This window comes from Papilio xuthus, unplaced genomic scaffold (assembly GCF_000836235.2).
Source record: "Papilio xuthus unplaced genomic scaffold, Pxut_1.1 DF827777.1, whole genome shotgun sequence".
NCBI classification, from domain to species: Eukaryota; Metazoa; Arthropoda; class Insecta; order Lepidoptera; family Papilionidae; genus Papilio; species Papilio xuthus.
In genome coordinates, this window is record NW_013530872.1 from 2,823,114 (window position 1) to 2,842,229 (window position 19,116).

Sequence of the window (19,116 nt, forward strand, 5' to 3'; positions counted from 1 at the left end):
TTGATGATTTTGTTTGTGTGTGAGGAAAATGAGACAGTTGTCTATACTTTTAAATATTTGATTTGACCTCCATTTACTTGTTTACAATTATAGAATAAAAAAATCATAAAGACGCCTTTGCTACGAATCTCGTATGGAATAAATGTTTAAAACATTGGATGGCGAAACACAACCTTATTACAATTTACAAAATAAGCTTTTTTTATTTAATACTTACAATCAAAAAGGTGGAACTAACATACATCGAGTTATTAAATCTAGATGTGTTTAGTGAACAGAAGAAAAAAAACATAAAAGATATGTTTCGACAAAAAGGTACATTGTTACATAGTGAAAATGGTTTTAATCAATCTCTGTACAAAATACAAAAATATATTAATTACTACAAATAGAAAATATGGCTCTCGGCGTATATTATGCGTAATAATGATGATGGAAAATAATACTTTGGTTAAAATATATCTTTTACCAATATATAATAAGTATGTAAAATCATACATAAACATGGAATGTGGAAATCACAAATGATATGTATCAAAATATGACAAAAACAACACAATATTTAAAATAAACTAATATCTTTCATGATCGTAAAGAATCGTATGTACCAAAATTTTACTACTACGACTAAATTTATCCTAAATGACACAAAGCCATTGGTTCCTGGAATGTAAAAATTCATCGCTTACGAGGCCGTCACACATCCTGCATTACATCATAAACTCTTCAATATTCATACATATACAGTGCCATTCAAACTTTACGGCGGCTATGAACATAATTTTAGGAATTTGTATAATTGTTTTAAATATCTTCACAACACGGAAGTTTGGATATGTCGCTGCGCAGAACACTATAACTGTACTGCACAGCGCGCTGTGACCTTGAGTCGCCAAATATTTCACAGTTTACATTTAAAAGGGAATTTGTAAAAAAAAATACTAAAGATCATCGAAAAGCCGCAGACTTGTCCATAGAGTTGGGGCCCTAGGCCGTAGAAGATTTTACAATTTGTTTGCCTGAAAGTCTAAGAACACTGCAATTGGCAACAATTGGCCTTACACATCTGTACAATGTGGTCTAAGCTACGCACGAGCCGCTATAAAGTTTGAATCTTATAATACCAGACCTTAAATTACGCAGTTTTCAATCAAAAATGGCACAAAATTTTGTAATCATAATTTACGCACTGACACTTAAATATAAATTAATATTAATTATAAATACGATTAGGCTGCATGTACGTTAAGCTATTATAAATCGAGAACAAAAAAAAATTAAACTTTAAGAAATTACATAAGATACCTAATCCTATATATTGAATAACTACGAAATATATAAAATTGCGTCGATATAAAATGATCGTAACAATTGGAACTGTAGAAATAACATAGATATGTCTAATCGAAAAATTATTACTTTAAATTTTTTACCTTGTGCTATTTAATCTGTGAAATCTATATTTATTCAATTTTAGTGAGCACTAAAATATTGCAAATAAGTACAGGAAATAGTGAATAAACCCTGCTATTAAATAACAACGCCTTAAAGCTAATAAAATGTTATCAATAACATTATATGTATTTTAAGTACATAAGTATATAAGAGAAGCACAACGGAGATGTTAAAAACTGCTTTATAAAAATAATACAACACAAATGATACTTTAAAATATTAGTAAGGAATGTTAATGTACTAAAAAACAATATAAATTTAAAAGCAGTACCACAGTTATAAATAAAATTATTTAAAATAATAAATTGTTATATTTAGTTATAACTCATACATTGGTTGTACAAACCACATTGCTTTATCATAAGTTTCCACTGTCCAATAACTTTTACAAAAACATACTGTAGACTGTTCTTTTAAAGAGACTGTTATTCTCCTTTCAGATAGACCGGTTTGGATTTTATTGTTGCAAATAAAATTAAGCTTTATACAATTGAAATAGTGTTTAATTTGCATCTCGATTTTTATCAAGTGCAAATGTCAAAAAGACATGAAAAGTAAAATTAAACCTTGTTCCAATCTTATAAAGCTTAATTTGATTTGTAAAAAATCTGACCAACTGTCCGGTCTCTCTGAATAGAATGATAGCCACAAGTAACATGGAAACTGCATAACATTTTTGTTAGAGAAACTTAAAGTTTTAAATCAGATATGTAAATAGGTTGCACATTTAAAAAATTTATACATGTTCACAATAAAAAATGTAAAAGAAATCTAATGTAGCTTTCATTAGAGTTCAGTTTCCAATGTAAACTTACATTACGTACATGACGTCATCCGGGTGTGCACGCGTAGTAACTTGCCAACACTGACACTTGCCAAATATTTCACATAATTCCACATCTCACAATAAAACTGTTTTCATACACTAATTCACTATATCATGCCACATAATCCATATCAATGTATGTATGGGCTAGACTTGTGTGACACACTGCGCTAATTTCTCCAGTTCTGATTGCAGCGTCTGTCTCTTCTCCGTTTCCACTGTTAATTTGTATGTCAGTTCTTCAATGGCCGCATTGAACTTTGCGTTCTGTACTTCTAATAGCTTCTCTAGGTTTGTTATCTGTGGACAAGAAATAAGGTTTTATTCGATAGCTATATTTTTCAATGAAATGTCCAAATAAACATAATAATGACAAATTCCATACATTGCTCTGACGCTATTTAAATTTTTTCTTAGATATCTTGCGAAAATTGTGGGATATTATTATGATGTATTGTTAAATAAGTGTATCTAATCTTACTTATATTATAAATGTGAATGTTTAAATAGATGATTGTAAGAATGTCTCCGGAATGGCTCAACGGTAGTCTATTAAATATGGTACAGATGTAGCAAATCATCATCATCATCAGCTCACTATACGTCCCCACCGAGGGGCTCGGAGCCTACCCTAAGTTAAGGGTGATTAGGCCATAGTCAACCACGCTGGCAAGGTGCGGGTTGGTTGACTTCACACATATCTTTGAATTTCTTGTCAGATATGTGCAGGTTGCATCACGATGTTTTCCTTCACCGTAAGAACGTCGGATAAATGTACATATGTAAATCGGAAACCGAAAAACACATCGGTACATGGCGGGATTCGAACCCAGGACCTGCAGATTGCAAGTCAAGTGCTTGACCACTGAGCCACCGACGCTCGATGAAGCAAATAGCCTTGAAGAACTGTTTTCTTTTTAATTTAACGCAGACTGAGTCGCGGATGATCTAGTATTATTTAATTATGTAAAAAAAAGTGTTTTACAAAAATATTTTTAATTTCACTTTTAGGGGCTAATGTCTATGGTGAAAACATTTTAGGTTTGCATTTGGATGAAAAATAATTAATTTTAAAATGAGACTTACCCTGCAATTAAGTTGTGCGATTAACGCATCAGTAGCCTCAATCTTAGAGTCCGATTTGACAGAATGAGATCGCCTCTCCAATGTGCTCGCGCCGACAGACAACGCGGCCGGTCTTTCCGTCTTCTCCTCGGTCTTCTCTGGTCTCTCTATAACGCTGGTCTTCTCTATAATCGCTGAAGACTTGGTTATAGAGTTGATTTCGCTGATTTTCTCCGTACTTGTGACAATCTTGTCGTATTTAGGCGATCTGTCTGTGAGGGGTTCGCTTCGAGCGGCTGTCATCGGCGGTGTGGAAGGTTTTTTTAGTTCTTCTAGCATCGCTGTTAACGTCCGTCCTGAAACATAATAAATTCAAAGTGTTATTTCTTAATCTAACTAATATTTTAAATGGGAATGAATGGATGGATGGATGTTTGTTAGAAAATATCTCCAGAACGGCTGTATGGATCTGTCTGAAATTTGGTTTAAATGTAAAACATAACCCGGAAGGACACATAGGACACTAATTAAGTTTTTTTTTATTCCGCACGGACAGAATCGCGGGCGACAGCTAGTAATATTATAGGTATTTGAATGAATGAATGGATGGATGGATGTTTGTTACCATCTAACTTCACGGCAAAATTGAACTGGATGACATTTTGAACAGAAATATATTAAGTTTTAGACTATAACATAAGCCATATTTTATCCCCATCGGTTTTATATATTTTTTAATTCTGCGAGATTTTCATAGTAACACATGTATGTTACGAGTACTTACCAGCGGCGGTGGGGGAGGGCAGAGGAGGAACAGTTTTGTTCAAGTTAACTGACTCGTCCCGCGAGTTACTATTCACATTCTTTGACTCGAGCGAGTGTCGCGTCTTTGTCTGGAAAGTTTTTACATTATTTATAATAAACACAGTTATACGACTCTATATTTTATTATCTCTTAATAATTAATTCAATTTACTTAATAAAGAGGAAAATAACAAATAACTGTATTTTTACGTTACCTCTTCAAAGCTTTCGAGTACCGATATTCTATTGCTTATAGAGGAGGTGCTCTTCGACATTTCCATAGAGTGTGTTGACGTTTTCCTTTCTTCTAGACCGCATTCAAGTATTCTGTAACATTCAAATGTTTATTACTTTAAACTATCGCCCGCGACTTCCTCCACAAGGAATTAAAAGAAAACTTTAATTAGTAGCCTATGTGTACTCCCGACTATGTTATAGCCGTTCTGGAGATACCTTTAAATAAACATCCATCCATCCATCCGGTGTCAGTGAGTAATAATTAATAATTGAACGAAAGAACAACTGAGGTAACGAGTGATAATTATTAGCGAATGAACTAATGAGTGAGTAACAGATTGAAAATTAATCAATAAATAAGACAATCAGTGAGCAGGAATGAATGGATCAGTAACCGTAGGTTTCTAAGACCAAAATTTCCGTTTAAAACCGCGATATTACATTAAACCAACGGTAAGTCAGTTGACGAGAATGAACGAATGAAAGAGTAAGAATGAATGATTGAAAAATTTATGGTACCTGTCGGTGCTGCCACCACCAGCTTTGCTGGCGACGCCGGTGTCCGAGGAGGTGGAGACGGAGCGAGACTTGGTATCAGTGAAGCTGGTCTTTTTAGCCTGGCTCATTTTCAGCTCGTCCATCCAAGGCACCCGATGCTTCTCCCACTCGCGAGCCCGTGGCCTTATTTCGTCTAATTTGTCACCGCTGGGCTTTTCTGTGGGAACTGAAATTAATAAATCACATTAAAATAAGACGAAGGAAAACATTGTGATGAAACCTGCCCATATTAGTGAAGAAATTCAAAGATATGTGTGAAGTTAACCCATATTTGGCTAGCGTGCTTGATTATGGCCTAGTCACCAACTGAGGGTTGACTCCGAGGCCCTTAGTGGGGAATTATAGTGAGTTCATGATGAATATTGAACACCGATGCAATGTTTAGTTTTTTTTTTATAAGGAATTAGGTTTTACAGATTTATTTTTAAAACTACCTTCATGTCCGTTACTAAGTCCGATTTGTTGCGGCGTGTCGTCGCGTAGTGCCTGACTGGGCGGCCGGCGTCTGGGAGCTTTCACTCTGAAATTATCAAAAAAAAATCTAAACTAACATTTGATAGATTCATATACTATTTTGCCGACTCGAAGGACCAAGAAAAATAAAAAAAAACATATAAAAATTGATATAATAGAAATTCAGATTTCAAAACATGAAGCTAATGTCATTACTATGGACAGTATGAAACAATTTTGTTTTTTTAAGAAAAAAAATATTATCATTTTATATGGCACTTAATGGCCAGCTGAAAAAAAAACTATAGTATAATTCTATATAAGTACATTTTATTAGATATATAACTATAACACTCAAAATAATTTTAATAAATTAATCACATAGCACACAACATAAATCCTAAAGTTAAGGACCCATAAACATTTTTGATCCTATTCTTTTTTATCTGTAACTCCATATATTAGTCTATGGTGCAAAATTACATACTCTATGACTAATAAAAAATAATAATTTCTACTTTTCGTTGCGTTTTTCGGCAATTTCCACACAGAAATATTAAAAATGAACCTTACGGGGCCTTACTCCTATGTAATCGCCGATCGGACTTACGACGGCGAATGCGCACTTTCTTACTGCAATATTGCGCAATAAAATAAAATATATATATTTTTTAATAAACTCATTTTCCACAATTTATGTTATAATACATAAAACATACACAAAGAAAAAAAACATAAAAATTCATACATTTAAGCTGACAATTTCTCTAGAATTAAACAGAAAACTTTATTTTTTTTTAAAATTAAATATTGTTATCCTATCCTAGCTTAATATACTTAAGAATACCTGACTGTTTTATTTAATTTTATAAATAAAAAAATAAAAATAACATACCTTCCAGCTCTAGGGTCATTCAGTATAGAATTTCTTTCAACATGGTCGAATGTATTGACATTATTTGCTGTTACATTGTTCGGTACATTGGCATTGGGCGTGGCATTAGGTGTGGCATTAGGTGTGGCATTAGGTGTGGCATTAGCAGTGGCATTAGTGGTTGCCTTGCTTGAAACACCACCATCAATCTTATCCCACTCTCCACTACTGCTACTACCACTCGATATAGTTGATGACTTCTCTCTGAAACAGGAAATATATTCAATCAGCTTTTGCCTGCGAATAAACGCGAATTAAAAAAAAACTATGTATTCTTCTAGACCAGTCCTTCTCAAAGTGGGCGATAACGCCCCCTTGTGGGCGCTGCAGGTATCAAGTTGCGGGTTATAGTAAAAGTTTCCTTTAGAATTCACCGTTATATATAGGTCACAATAAATAATTAATTTAATTTGAAGTTATAGTGGTTTTAAAATATGTGAAAATATGGGGGCGCTAAAAAAATATTTATTCTCAAAGTGAGCAATAGACAAAATAAGTTTGAGAACCACTGGTATAGACTATGTTCTACATCTATGTCAAATTTCATTGAGATCTGTTAAACCGTTCTAGAAATACATTTTAACGAACAATTCATATATCCAAACATTAATATTTATAATATTAGTAATATGTAAAATTTAATTATAATGAAACACCAATAGCCTAATAGTTAAGTATCATTCGATTACTTAGTAGTGGGTTCGAATCCATATCAACCATTGTAAAAAATTCTAGCACAAGGTAAAAGAAACATTAATAAAAAAAATTAATCTGGTGTATTTTACTACAATATAATTAAAAAAATAATACCGTATTTAAGATATATGTGACAAGAATAGACGTAATTTCTGCTAAGGTAAGGTAATTTCAGCTCGACAACCAATTTACTAACTTCTTAATTGCTTTCAAATTGCAACACAATAATTAGATAATTTAATATTAATTATTTCATTGAACATTTTAAATTACACAATCACCATGTATACCTTATCAATTAATAAACGAAAAAAAAAGTATTAAAACTCACTTGTCGGAGGATGACAACATTTTATTCTTGAGACCACTAAACAGTCCGCTGACTCCGGACGATGGAGTCGGACTTTTCTTCAAGGGAACAGGTGGCTTCTTTACCTTCAAACGATTTATAAACTTATCAATATACGGATTATTCATTTTAAACAGTTTGAATAACTTTTCATAAAATTCAAATGTCTTCATAACATATTAAGATGTTCGTTATTCGTCAGAATACACAACTAAGTACATTTATAATTATTAATTGTTTACGGCGATTTTAACACTTAATCTATTTTAATTAAAGTGAATTATTATTTTTTTCACGTTTTTTTAATGTTAAAATATTGACAGTTCCACACTTGAAGTAATCAAAATGACTTATCAATCACAAATCACAGTCTGTTATCAACAATGATAGTTGATCAGTGACATGATTGTTCAACAAAGTAAACCGCCATTTGTTAATGAATTTTAAAATTAAATACGTAATTACTTTGTAATAGGTAATGATTAGTTCGATTTATCAAAATTTCATTTTGTTATGTCAACTCTATATAACGTCGGGTCATGCGATCGTGTAATTTAGGTCGTTATATGGAGTGGACGTTATATCGAGTTATTAATATTTTTTATATTCTTCGTAACAAACGATCAAGCGGAAGGGCGGTGACATATGAAAATTACTAACTTGTCCATCTGGGGTGTCATTGACGGTGTCATTGTGTACGATCTTCTCTGATTCCAGCTTACTGGAGTGTGTCACTGTACTTGCACTGCTTGTACTGCTTTCTTTGCTAGTCGTGCTCTCTTTGTGCAGGCTGAAATTATTACATACATTTTGAATAACTTATTGCTTACCATATAAAAATAAAAAAAAAACAAACCCTAACAAAAAAAATCAGATTATTTTTATAAACTTGTTGAAAAATATAGAAAACAAAGCGTTTTTTTTAATTGATCGGTTACTATGAATTAAAACAACAAAACATTATGTATTTAGTTACAATTAGGAATTTAAAAAAGCAAAAAAAAAACAATATTCAGAAATATTGAATTTCAAACAAAAAAAAGAATTACTCATATCCTTGTATGAGAAATAAATCATTAACAATTGTCAAAAAAACGTACAAAACATTGATGAAAAAGCTACTACATACTAATATATAAAAACATACAGATTTAAATGTCTTACTGTCAATAATTACTTCAAACTGACAGCTGTCAAAACGGACCTATTACTTTGTACGGACAGCATCAATAACGTATTATTAAAAACCGTTTTCAAACATAACAGTAGCAGTAAAACGGTTGTAAAATCGCTGTATATTAAACTGACCTTATTTTCGATGTACTCAGCTCCTTCACTGACGCCGTTTTCTCTGAATACTTGTTTAGTACTGGATATATGGCGTTTGTTGTCTTAACTGGCGGCCTGTCCGGCTTTTTCTCGTCTACTTCTTGTGTTACTGAAAATTAAATAATTAGGAAAATTATTGACATTTCTTAATTTTTACACATTATTAGTTAGAATCCTTTGTCAGCAGTGAAGCGAAGTGTCAGAATGATTAGTGAGGGGACATAAACGTCGACATTTTAGTAAGGCTAGTACTGCGCCAGTACACCAGCACAGTGTCGGATTTTCTTCCTAACATAATATAGATTTCGACTATCCTTTGTCGATTAAAGCTATACATCTGCTATTGTGAATGTCTATGGGTAGCGGTCGCTTCGCGGTTTCAGCGAATTCAGGCCACTTGCTCCTTTGACACCCAATAATTTAAAAAAAACCTACTTCAAAATCACGAAGTATTTAACACGTATATTATAGAAACATAGACGTCTTGATACGATGATATTTCAAACAATATATTCATACATAATATGAATTTTGCGTTGGAAGAATTTCGACAAGACATATTTCGGTGTTGTTTAAAATAAAAACAATAAAAAAACTAATAACAATTAAACACGAATAAAATTAGACATATGGTTACCTTTGCCACGTTATTTTTTTTAATGTTTTACAATTACATATATTAAAGAGTTGACTCTGAAGCAAGACAAAACCAAAACAAAATATTTATATATTGATAACTTTAAATCAATTCACATTATCAAGGTGAGCAACATTTAAAATGAAAACGAAATAAAAATAAATTATAATACCAATATAATAACATAATACAAAGTAAAACCTACAACTTGCCAGTATTACAAAAAACGAGTAAAATTTTCACTAAACTCACTTTCAACACCCATTTTTCAACACAAAAAAAAAGTTTGTAATAGTTTCAACTGATTGTCAATACTGTCCAACTATAAAAATACGACTAAGCAAGTCGATGAGGTAAGTTACGCAAAATCACGACTCCACTCGTTCGACCTTCATACGAAATGTCAATAGTGACACCGACTTACTAAATAGTTAAGTTTACTAACTTTAGTTAATTAGTGATGCGCACTAAACATTAATATTTAAATTAATTATTACTAATTAATATACAGACGGTTATGAAGTAAATGATACAGGAACTAAATATCACAGTATTTTAATAATTTGATATTTGCAAAGGATGCGATAAAAAAGGGAAATCCCGTTTGGTAGCTTTAATTTGAGTTGATAATATATATAATATTAGAGATATAATAAATAAATATTATTACTATCAAGTTATATTTAAAATTCAATCAAATACTAAAGCACAACTAAATCAAACAGTCTTATTATTTGCGTAGGCTAAATTCATAACGAAAGTGGATCAAGACAAATCGGATATATTAATATACATATATTTAATTTATTAAATATAGATATAAAATTTTTACTAACGGTAATTTAAATATTAATCTTCGATTTAAGTATCTTTTATAAAAATAAATTATAATCTTAAACTAACGTCATTCTTTAAAACCATATCATCGCACGTAAAGTACTAACGTCGAGACGGCAAAATTAAAAATTTAATAAAATTTCCTTTGAAGTGCTAACAGTTTGATAACTACAAAATAAACAGACATGACTATCTTGTCCTTACCGTTGGTTTCTGAGATTAAAACCTCAATATAAAAACAGAAATAACAGTATGTTTTATACAGGGTAGTCTCAGAAACCAACAGTTATCCAGACAGTATCAAACGAAATTATTCAATAACTTTACTGCATTTTCTTTATCATAAGTTTTCTTAAGTTGTAGTTCGTAGTATATTACTAATTAAAAAAATCACATTGTCATTAGTACTTTATGTAATTGTTCGCACATGACTAAAAATAACATATAAATTACATCAGAGCAGGTGACACATAGCTTGTGTAAGCTTCGATACGAGATATATGATATAAGACGGTAAATTGTACGTTTAACACATAAGTATTTATTAAATTATTAATATAAGTACTTGTAATCAATCTTGGTTGCGAGTTCCGCTCAACTATTTCGCCTTGCAAGAGACAAGAGAAAATATGGAGAATTGATCGCCAACCTACGTTACTCGGAGAGGATCCTCAACAAGAAGAATCAATCTTATTTCTTTAAGCCAGTGTCTATCGTAGAAAAGTCAAAACTATGAGTAAAGGAGAGAAATGTGATAAGTTTAAAGCTAGCAACAGTTAAATAAAATAAAAAAAAAACAAAGTCTCTGAAAGAAAATTTAAGTTTATTGGAGCAATTTCAACTTCAGAGACAATAGACTCGAAGGACCAAAATACTGCAATATGAAAAAACCACGCGACTCCGTCCGCGCGGAATAAAAAAAATGCTAAATTAGTAACCTATGTATTCTTCCGGCTATGTTCTACATCTATGTCAAATTTCAGCGAGATCCATGCAGCTATTCTGGAAATATCTTCTAACATACATCCATCGATCCAAAACCAATATTCGCATTTATAATATTATTAAAATAAAAATGTAGCAACTATAAAAAAATCATGATCTGAATTCCGATTCGTGGGTACTCACCAGGAGGGAGAAGCTGCACGAAGTTGTCGGGGAATAGTCCGACACGGCCGTGCAACTCGCCGCGCCACCAGCCGCGGTCGGGCGCATCCTTGGACAGGATGGTGACCACTTCGCCCTCCGCCAGCGTCAGCTCGTCCTCGTTCACCGCCGTGTACGGAAACAGCACGCGGCATTGCTCCTTCACTACGCATCATACAATACTACACTTGGACCTCGATACATCGAACACATCTGGGACTATGATATTAAAGTTAGAGCCTTAAACTTTTTAAGCTAAAGCCGTCTTTTTCTAAGAAAAAAATCAATGTTTGTCGCTTATAAGTTCCGAAATTGATCAACTAGAGAGATTGTGAAGAAATATTAGGGGTTTTTAAGGACCCCTTTGAAGGTTTATGGCATAAAAATTAATATAACAGTGAGTTTTTGACATATTTAACTTGCGTCGCGTTTGCAACGCAAGCGGGGTTCACCTAGAACTAGGTCCTAGATATACAAATACAGCTCTAAGCGACTTAAGAGCTTTACGCCGAGAGTGTCAACTCACTGCAACGTCGGCTCTTAAGTATTTTTTCCCCAGGGAATAATAATGAAAACCCATCTCCATTTACTGCGGCACAGAATATTTAATACGGACACAATGGTATTGTTCGTTTTTTAATTTACCATAATTTAAACTATGATAATATATGTGTATAAAAAGGATGTGGGTTATTCGTCGACATTTTATATATGTCGAGAATGTTTATCCTTCTAGCCATTCCAGCGAAATATAGCAACTACAACTAAGGGAACATACCCATACTTCGTAACATATTATTTTAGTTTTTTCAGCCCCTCCCACCCCTCGGTGACCACTCGTAGTATATGCCAATACCCCCTCTGCCCCTTTAGTTTTACGTGGTAATTCAAATTATGATCTTTAATCATTTCAACGCTCGCTCGGCATATGTGCGCCAGCGCCACTACCTGTGAGTTTACAAAGCGCTAAACACTTCGCGCTATATTCGAATACAGGTCGAATAAATACAAGATTTCTCTCAGTAAAATCGACTACGTGACAAAAGCCAGAGCCACCCCACCCCACTCGCTCCTGTGACTTACCGTAGTATTTTAAAGACACCGCTCCCCCCCTAAACGGGTAACGTAGTATGGGGATGTTCCTTAATCATAGCAACACTCATACGTGCTAATTTGTATCTTTTCCATCTTAAGTGAAGAGGGAATTTAATTCTTTACCAATGTATATTTTGAGAATATATCATAGTATCAGTTACCAGGTTTTGGCGGCAGAGCGGGCGCGGGCTCATATGGGTGCGCGGGCTGGGTCTGCGAGGGCTCCAACATCACCACAAAGTTGGAGGGGAACACGCCCACACGGCCCTGGCGGCGCCCCTGCCACCAACCCTCCTCTACCTACGAAACGGTACACATTTCTACAATTATTTATTTGGTATTCGTGTGGCGTTTGAAGTAACATTGTTTAAAAAAGAAACATTTGTGTAATTCGAAAGTATCACTATCCAGTTAATATGACTCGCGGTTTACATATTATATGTCGGAGAATATCAATTTATGACGTTAATTATTTTATTCGAATGGCGACATCGCTTGTACGATGTGTGATTGACGTCTGTCAGTGTCACTGCAAGTCATTAGTGCGTTTGGCCGTTTGACAAGTGATAGAGTTGGTCTAGAGACAGCGCTCGCGCCGGTTTGCGGACTGACCGAATAAGACATTAATAATAATAATAATACAGATTCTTTATTGCATATTAAAGAATTACAGCATCAATATTGCCTTGGTATCGACCATTTTAATAATAACCGCTCGGTAATCCCGACCCGATACATTTACGACCTATAATTGGGTACAACATCCTTCCTTACTTATATTAATTAGTCTATTTTAAACACAGATTGGTTGGAATTGTGATGTTGCGTCCCTTATTTTTAATATTAATCTATATCTTTCCTCTCAGATCCACACAGATTTGTTGTTTTTTCAGTCTAATTGTACTCTATATGCTTAATTATGTGAGGTTTATGTGGCAAAACTTGAAATATATAACGAACAAAATATTCGATAAGTATTTTTGGACTTTATTAGTTAGAATCATTTGGCGCGAATAGGACGTTTTATTACAAAGTCAAGTGCAGAATGATTACTGAGGGGGCATAAACGACATTTTAATACGGCTTTTATTGCACCGGTACACCGGCGCAGTGCCGGATTATATTATAAACATTATTTATGTGAATATTTTTGAACATGTATGTCATATTATTATACCTTTTACTCTTTAAGTATACAAACCGGATATGTATACATAAAACGTGATCTTTAAGTAATTAATTCTGAAACACAATACAAATAATTTCGAAAGGCTCACAACTATCACAATGTCGTAAAATTACATTCGGTTCCGTGAAATGTTAAACAAGGTTAAAAATATTTAAAAAAAAAATATTTATCTGGTAATAATTTAACAAAAAAAATTTCACCACGATCAAAGACATTGCATTTCACGAAAGGTTTTTATATCTCTTACAATTTATAAAAAGTAATTTTTGATGAATATATTAAAATAAATACCATAATGATAAGCATTACATTTATAAAGTTACCAGCTATCGCCTGCGACTCCATCTTCACGGAATTAAAAAAAAAACTGAACGTAGCCTATGTACACTTCCAGACTATGTTCTACATGAAAATTCAGCAAGTTCCATGCGGATACCTTCGAATTGGAGTAAGACTACTAACTAGATGATTAAAGATTACTGCTTCAGGTGTAAAGACATTGGAAAGCGAGGCAATAGCGAATTGCAACCACAGCCATCTCCGGCAAATCGTTACGGTCGACCGGTGCTGTTACGTTGAATAACTGACGCTAGATGATGGTTAGAAAGTTAAATCAATCTATTTTATACAAAGATCACTTTAAAATATGATATTTATAACTTTGAACTTGTGTTTTTTCTGAGTCTATCTTTTTTACTTACAAGAGTACAAAAGTGCAACATGGTAAGTAATCCAGAAAGGCATCTCAGTCAAGGGAAACCAAAGATCTAGTAGAAAGACGACGTAAATCGTGACACGAGTCTAGCTGGCAATGTAAATTGGTAGACCATGGCTAGAGATAGATCTAAATACATAGATATAATTGCTGCACCAAGTCACGGCACAGATGGGACTGATAAGTATGTACAAATCTCCCTAAAAACTTATATATAATGTAAATCGTCAAGTGAATCGAACATTTAACCAAGAAATTATAAAACGAATAATACGTACAATCATAAACAAACAATATAAATGATTAATTCAGATAACGATCGAAAGACATAGTTGCTTATGAAAACAATTACGTCATCTTTATAGCACGTACGTTTATCCTTGTAACTAATCTTGACAACAAATATTTATAGACTCCTTAAATGGTCACTAAGTAAACATTACTACATTACTAATAGTAGACAGTCAAGAACTAATGAACTAATAAATACGATAGGAAGCTAGGATTAGAAAACACAAGATCTTAAGGGGTACAAATTTCAATCCAACGTCAAATTTTTATTGAATATTATTGCTTGTTTTTACTTAACAACAGTATGATTCAAAATTACAATAAAAGGGGGTTTCCCTAAAAATGTTCAACAATAAAATTGTGGTTACGTTGTCTTTGATACAGGATGAAGTAAATTTATAATTAAAAAATGTGACGGAACTGGAAAAAAGGATTTATACGTAAGCGTGTTTTATATAAACATCGAAAAATAATTTGTATGACAATGGAACGTTACACGTATTTAAAATAATAATTTCGCTAATAAATAATTAAGAGAAATATATCAGACTTACCTCACCAAGAACCTCTAAGACGTCACCAACACAGAGTGGTAACTCATCGGGATTAGCGGGCTGGTAGCTGAAGACAGCACGGCATCGGCCTTGTGCACTCACCGATCTGTTGCTGACCGTAAAAACATATTAATAAACAGACAAGCAAATATTACCAGTCATAAAACTATCCTAATATAAAATGGAAGAGTTTGTTTGTTTCAACGCGCTAATCTCAAGAACTACTGGTCCGATTTGGAAAATTATTTTTTTGTTGTATAGTCCATTTATAGAGGAAGGCTTTAGGCTATATAACATTACGCTGCGATCAATAGCTTTTTTTTAATACCACACAGACGGAGTCGCGGGCGACAGCTAGTACTTAATAAACATAAAAAAAAAACTATCACAATCCATATACATTACCACACCTCGAACATGTAAATACACTTTTAGATACAAACGTAAGTTTGTTACTCTATCAAATTAATGAGTCAACCTTTCATAATAAAATTTTGCACACACCTTAACAAAATACAGAAAAGTGTATGTTACTTTTAAACCAGAATAGTGATAACAGGGCTCCATCGCACGCTACGAATAAAAACTAATAGACAAGACTACAACCACAATTTATTATACCTTGAATTTTTAAATCCGCTACCAATTTTCTTAATAATATGCTTATAGCATTTCATAGAGTACCAAAGACCGGACACAAAATCAAACTGACGGCTACAACAACGTGCGACGATCTTATCTGAACTGATTAGATTAGAGGCAATAATTTTGATTCCACTAATCGTAGAAACATATTAATATTTGGTAAGATAATATACATATAAAAACGACTTTCGTAGCTACATTATTTGGATAATTGTTAGATCAAAAAACAAACAGTCTTTGATGACACAATCTCCCTACATCTACATGGCATCTTAAGTGATTTCCTAAATCCTAAAAGAACAACTTCAAGCAAAAAATTGTTATATTATTTGTTTATATTTCATTACTTTATCATAATTAGAGAAATCTATTAAAGAAACAGTTTTATTAAAATACAGGCACAGCTGCTGGTCAGCTGCTATTGGATTTAAATTTAAGTCACGCATTATTACGTCTACGGCCGAGCCGAAACTTGAAAACCAATATCAATAAGTAGCGAAATGTATCGATTCCTTTATTTATGAATCACTTATATTGCGAAGTTATAGTATGTGCTTATCATATTATTTCTTTATCAGTCTTTAATTATTAAGATCGAAACAAAATATTCATAATGTAACATAATTATCTTATCTCTCATCGGATCGAATGAGAAATACTCCTTAAACTTTAAAATACAAAAAGCATTTCAATTAGGATGATATTTTAAAATAAGTATCTTACTAATATTATAAATGCGAATATTTAGATGGATAGATGGATGGATGTTTGTTTCAAAGTTTCTCCGGAACGGCTGCATGAATCTTGGTGAAATTCGGCATAGATATAGAACATAGTCTGGAAGAACATAAGCTACTTATTCATTTTGTTTTAATTTAAAAAAAACGACAGCTAGTAAGTAATAGATGTAACTTATGGATGTGTATCCTGACACTTTTGGGCCTACCCCAAGCTAGGGCCTTATCCAGATGCAAAACAAATGAAGTATACCTCTTTGAACTTGTCATACAATTAAAGCAATACCAGGTAAAATACTACGTTCTTGAAAATCAGGAATCATAAGTTATCTAAAATACATAGAATATGTGATATCAAGTACATACCTGGAGTTATGTTCATTGTTGACAGAGACAAAGTTATCTGGGAACATGCCGCGGCGGCCACGCAGCTCTCCGCGCCACCAGCCACCCGGTAGACGCTCCACCTCGCGCACCACGTCCCCCGGCCGGATGCTTAGCTCATCTGGCTCGGATGCATCATATGCATAGTTTGCCACACATGTCACTGCAAAACAATATTGACATTTAGACCCCTTTTTAACTAATTACCTGACTGCATGTCATTTATTTTAGTCTGCTAGACCAGTGGAAATCATACAGTGAGCTTCATTCACCATGTTCCAGTTACAGAAAATTTTCCTTGCCATAAACAAAACTCTGCCTCTTCTCACAGATACTACCAATGTTTCGATAAAATAAAAAACACTGGTACCTCAATGTAACACTATTATGTAAAATGCCAATGTTACAAAATTTACTGACTACATATCTAGGGCTGGTCCTGCGTGGTTGACTATGGGCTAAACAACTAACTTATGGTAAGCTCTAAGCCCCTTGTTGAGGACATATAGTGAGTTGTTGATGAATACAATGAATGTGATTGTACTTACAAGTAATAAATAATTTTAATGATTAACTAAAATGAATACTTTAATTTCAGGAATATTTTAAATATGAAATCAGTGACCATATCTTAATATGCTATTGTTATTAAAGAATTTGTAGGATGCCATTCTTTTTGTGTACTTTATCATTCTAGAAATATGCATTGTATCAATATATTTAAAAGGACCAGGTGGCAGTCATTGTTTCCTATACTTAATACATACTCCTTAATATTTCTATATATTCCTTATTTTGGTTTATAGTGATATTCAAGTTTTTTGTATAATTTAGTTTAAAGTGTTGTATGAGTTTGCTTATTGGTAACGTTAGTCCTAATGACCATATGTGCAAAGTTTACTTTATATAGGTCATCATATGTATGAAAATATTGACCTCAATTAGTTTTCTTTAATTAAAGTAAGTTTTAAAAGTATTTTATTTTGATTTTTTTTTCCACTATTTGGACCCCTTTCTAGATACTAGATTTAAAACCTATAAAAGTATATATGTAATTCATTATAAGAATTTATATGAGCACAGGAAAACTTATAGTTAAATTTCTGCAATGTATTTTTCAAATTATGAATGTATTTATATTCTTTTTAAATTTAAGCAATAATGGCCTTTAATATATTATTGACACAATTCACAACAAACAGAGAAGAGAGGGGTTACGAAGCAGCTTATTTTGATGGATATTAATTATAGATGGTTTAAGTATATAGTCAAACAATGAGGATTGGATTTTAATATTTTTAACATGCACATGACATCACATTGTCAAGAAAATGAGTCATACACTTCGATACACTAATGGAAAGCGCAATGCTTATAAAGCTTAGCATCTTTGATTATCGTTTTTATAACTCGACAAAAGATAATACATTTTTGTAATATAATGGTACGGCTAAGCGCTTTATCAATATTCTCACATCTTACTCGTCATGAAACTAAATTATATTTTGAGGCAGGTGCCGTACGTCAGCCTAAATAATGTCGCAAGTTACAGTTATTCATACACAAACAAGAGTTAGCCCTAACTTGGACCTGATGACGATTACTTACCTTTTTGGCTTGTTGTAGACTCCATTTTTTATTAAAATATACGACACATCACATCATCACAACATTTTCACGAAATATGTTTAATTTATTATAATAAATCACCAAAATTCACTAAATAATTCAATGAGGGCGATCTCATGAAAAATATTTTCCATTCACCAACACCAACCGTTCACGTCAAATCAAAGAAGTCACTAGCTAAATACAGATAACAAAAAAGTATTTCGAAAGCTAAACACAGACTACAAATTTTAACTTGACATGACATCATGTCAGTAGGAAAAGGTAGTAAAAATGTAATTCAATAATGGAATTCCTTTTTTAACAAATCGAAGTAGTTTTGTTCAGGTTTCATCTTATATTGGAATAGGTATAATTCGGACAGATATTCCTTTACCACGAATTTCAAATGTGGCTTGGAGTAGGTATGGGTAAAAAAATCATTAATACAAATTAGTTAAGATAAAAGTTTTTGCCCTTTGTTTTAATTATAAATCAGCTAAGGACATAAGCTAGGATTAATTCTGCTTATATAATGTTAGTATTATGATAATCTTACAGACATTGTTAAT

At 32.8% G+C, this 19,116-nt stretch overlaps 1 protein-coding gene across 3 annotated transcripts; it reads right to left on the bottom strand.

The window, feature by feature from the left end:
• Window positions 1–1,703: 1,703 nt before the first annotated feature.
• LOC106116001 (CIN85 and CD2AP related) lies at window positions 1,704–18,725 on the bottom strand. Of its 3 annotated transcripts, none has more exons than XM_013309699.1 (15): window positions 18,545–18,725; window positions 16,919–17,099; window positions 15,171–15,276; window positions 12,583–12,721; window positions 11,309–11,491; window positions 8,686–8,815; window positions 8,038–8,167; window positions 7,360–7,463; window positions 6,294–6,536; window positions 5,380–5,465; window positions 4,907–5,111; window positions 4,366–4,477; window positions 4,131–4,239; window positions 3,368–3,702; window positions 1,704–2,581 (listed from the first exon to the last, which is right to left on the bottom strand). In XM_013309699.1, exons 1-15 carry the CDS (start codon window positions 18,567–18,569, stop codon window positions 2,429–2,431), a joined length of 2,241 nt encoding a protein of 746 aa, XP_013165153.1. In that variant the 5' UTR covers window positions 18,570–18,725; the 3' UTR covers window positions 1,704–2,428. The 3 variants fall into 3 exon arrangements, with proteins under 3 accessions (XP_013165153.1, XP_013165152.1, XP_013165155.1); XM_013309698.1 differs by having other exon boundaries at window positions 15,171–15,282; XM_013309701.1 differs by lacking the exons at window positions 16,919–17,099; window positions 18,545–18,725 and adding an exon at window positions 15,792–15,862 and having other exon boundaries at window positions 15,171–15,282.
• Between the last annotated feature and the right edge of the window lie 391 nt (window positions 18,726–19,116).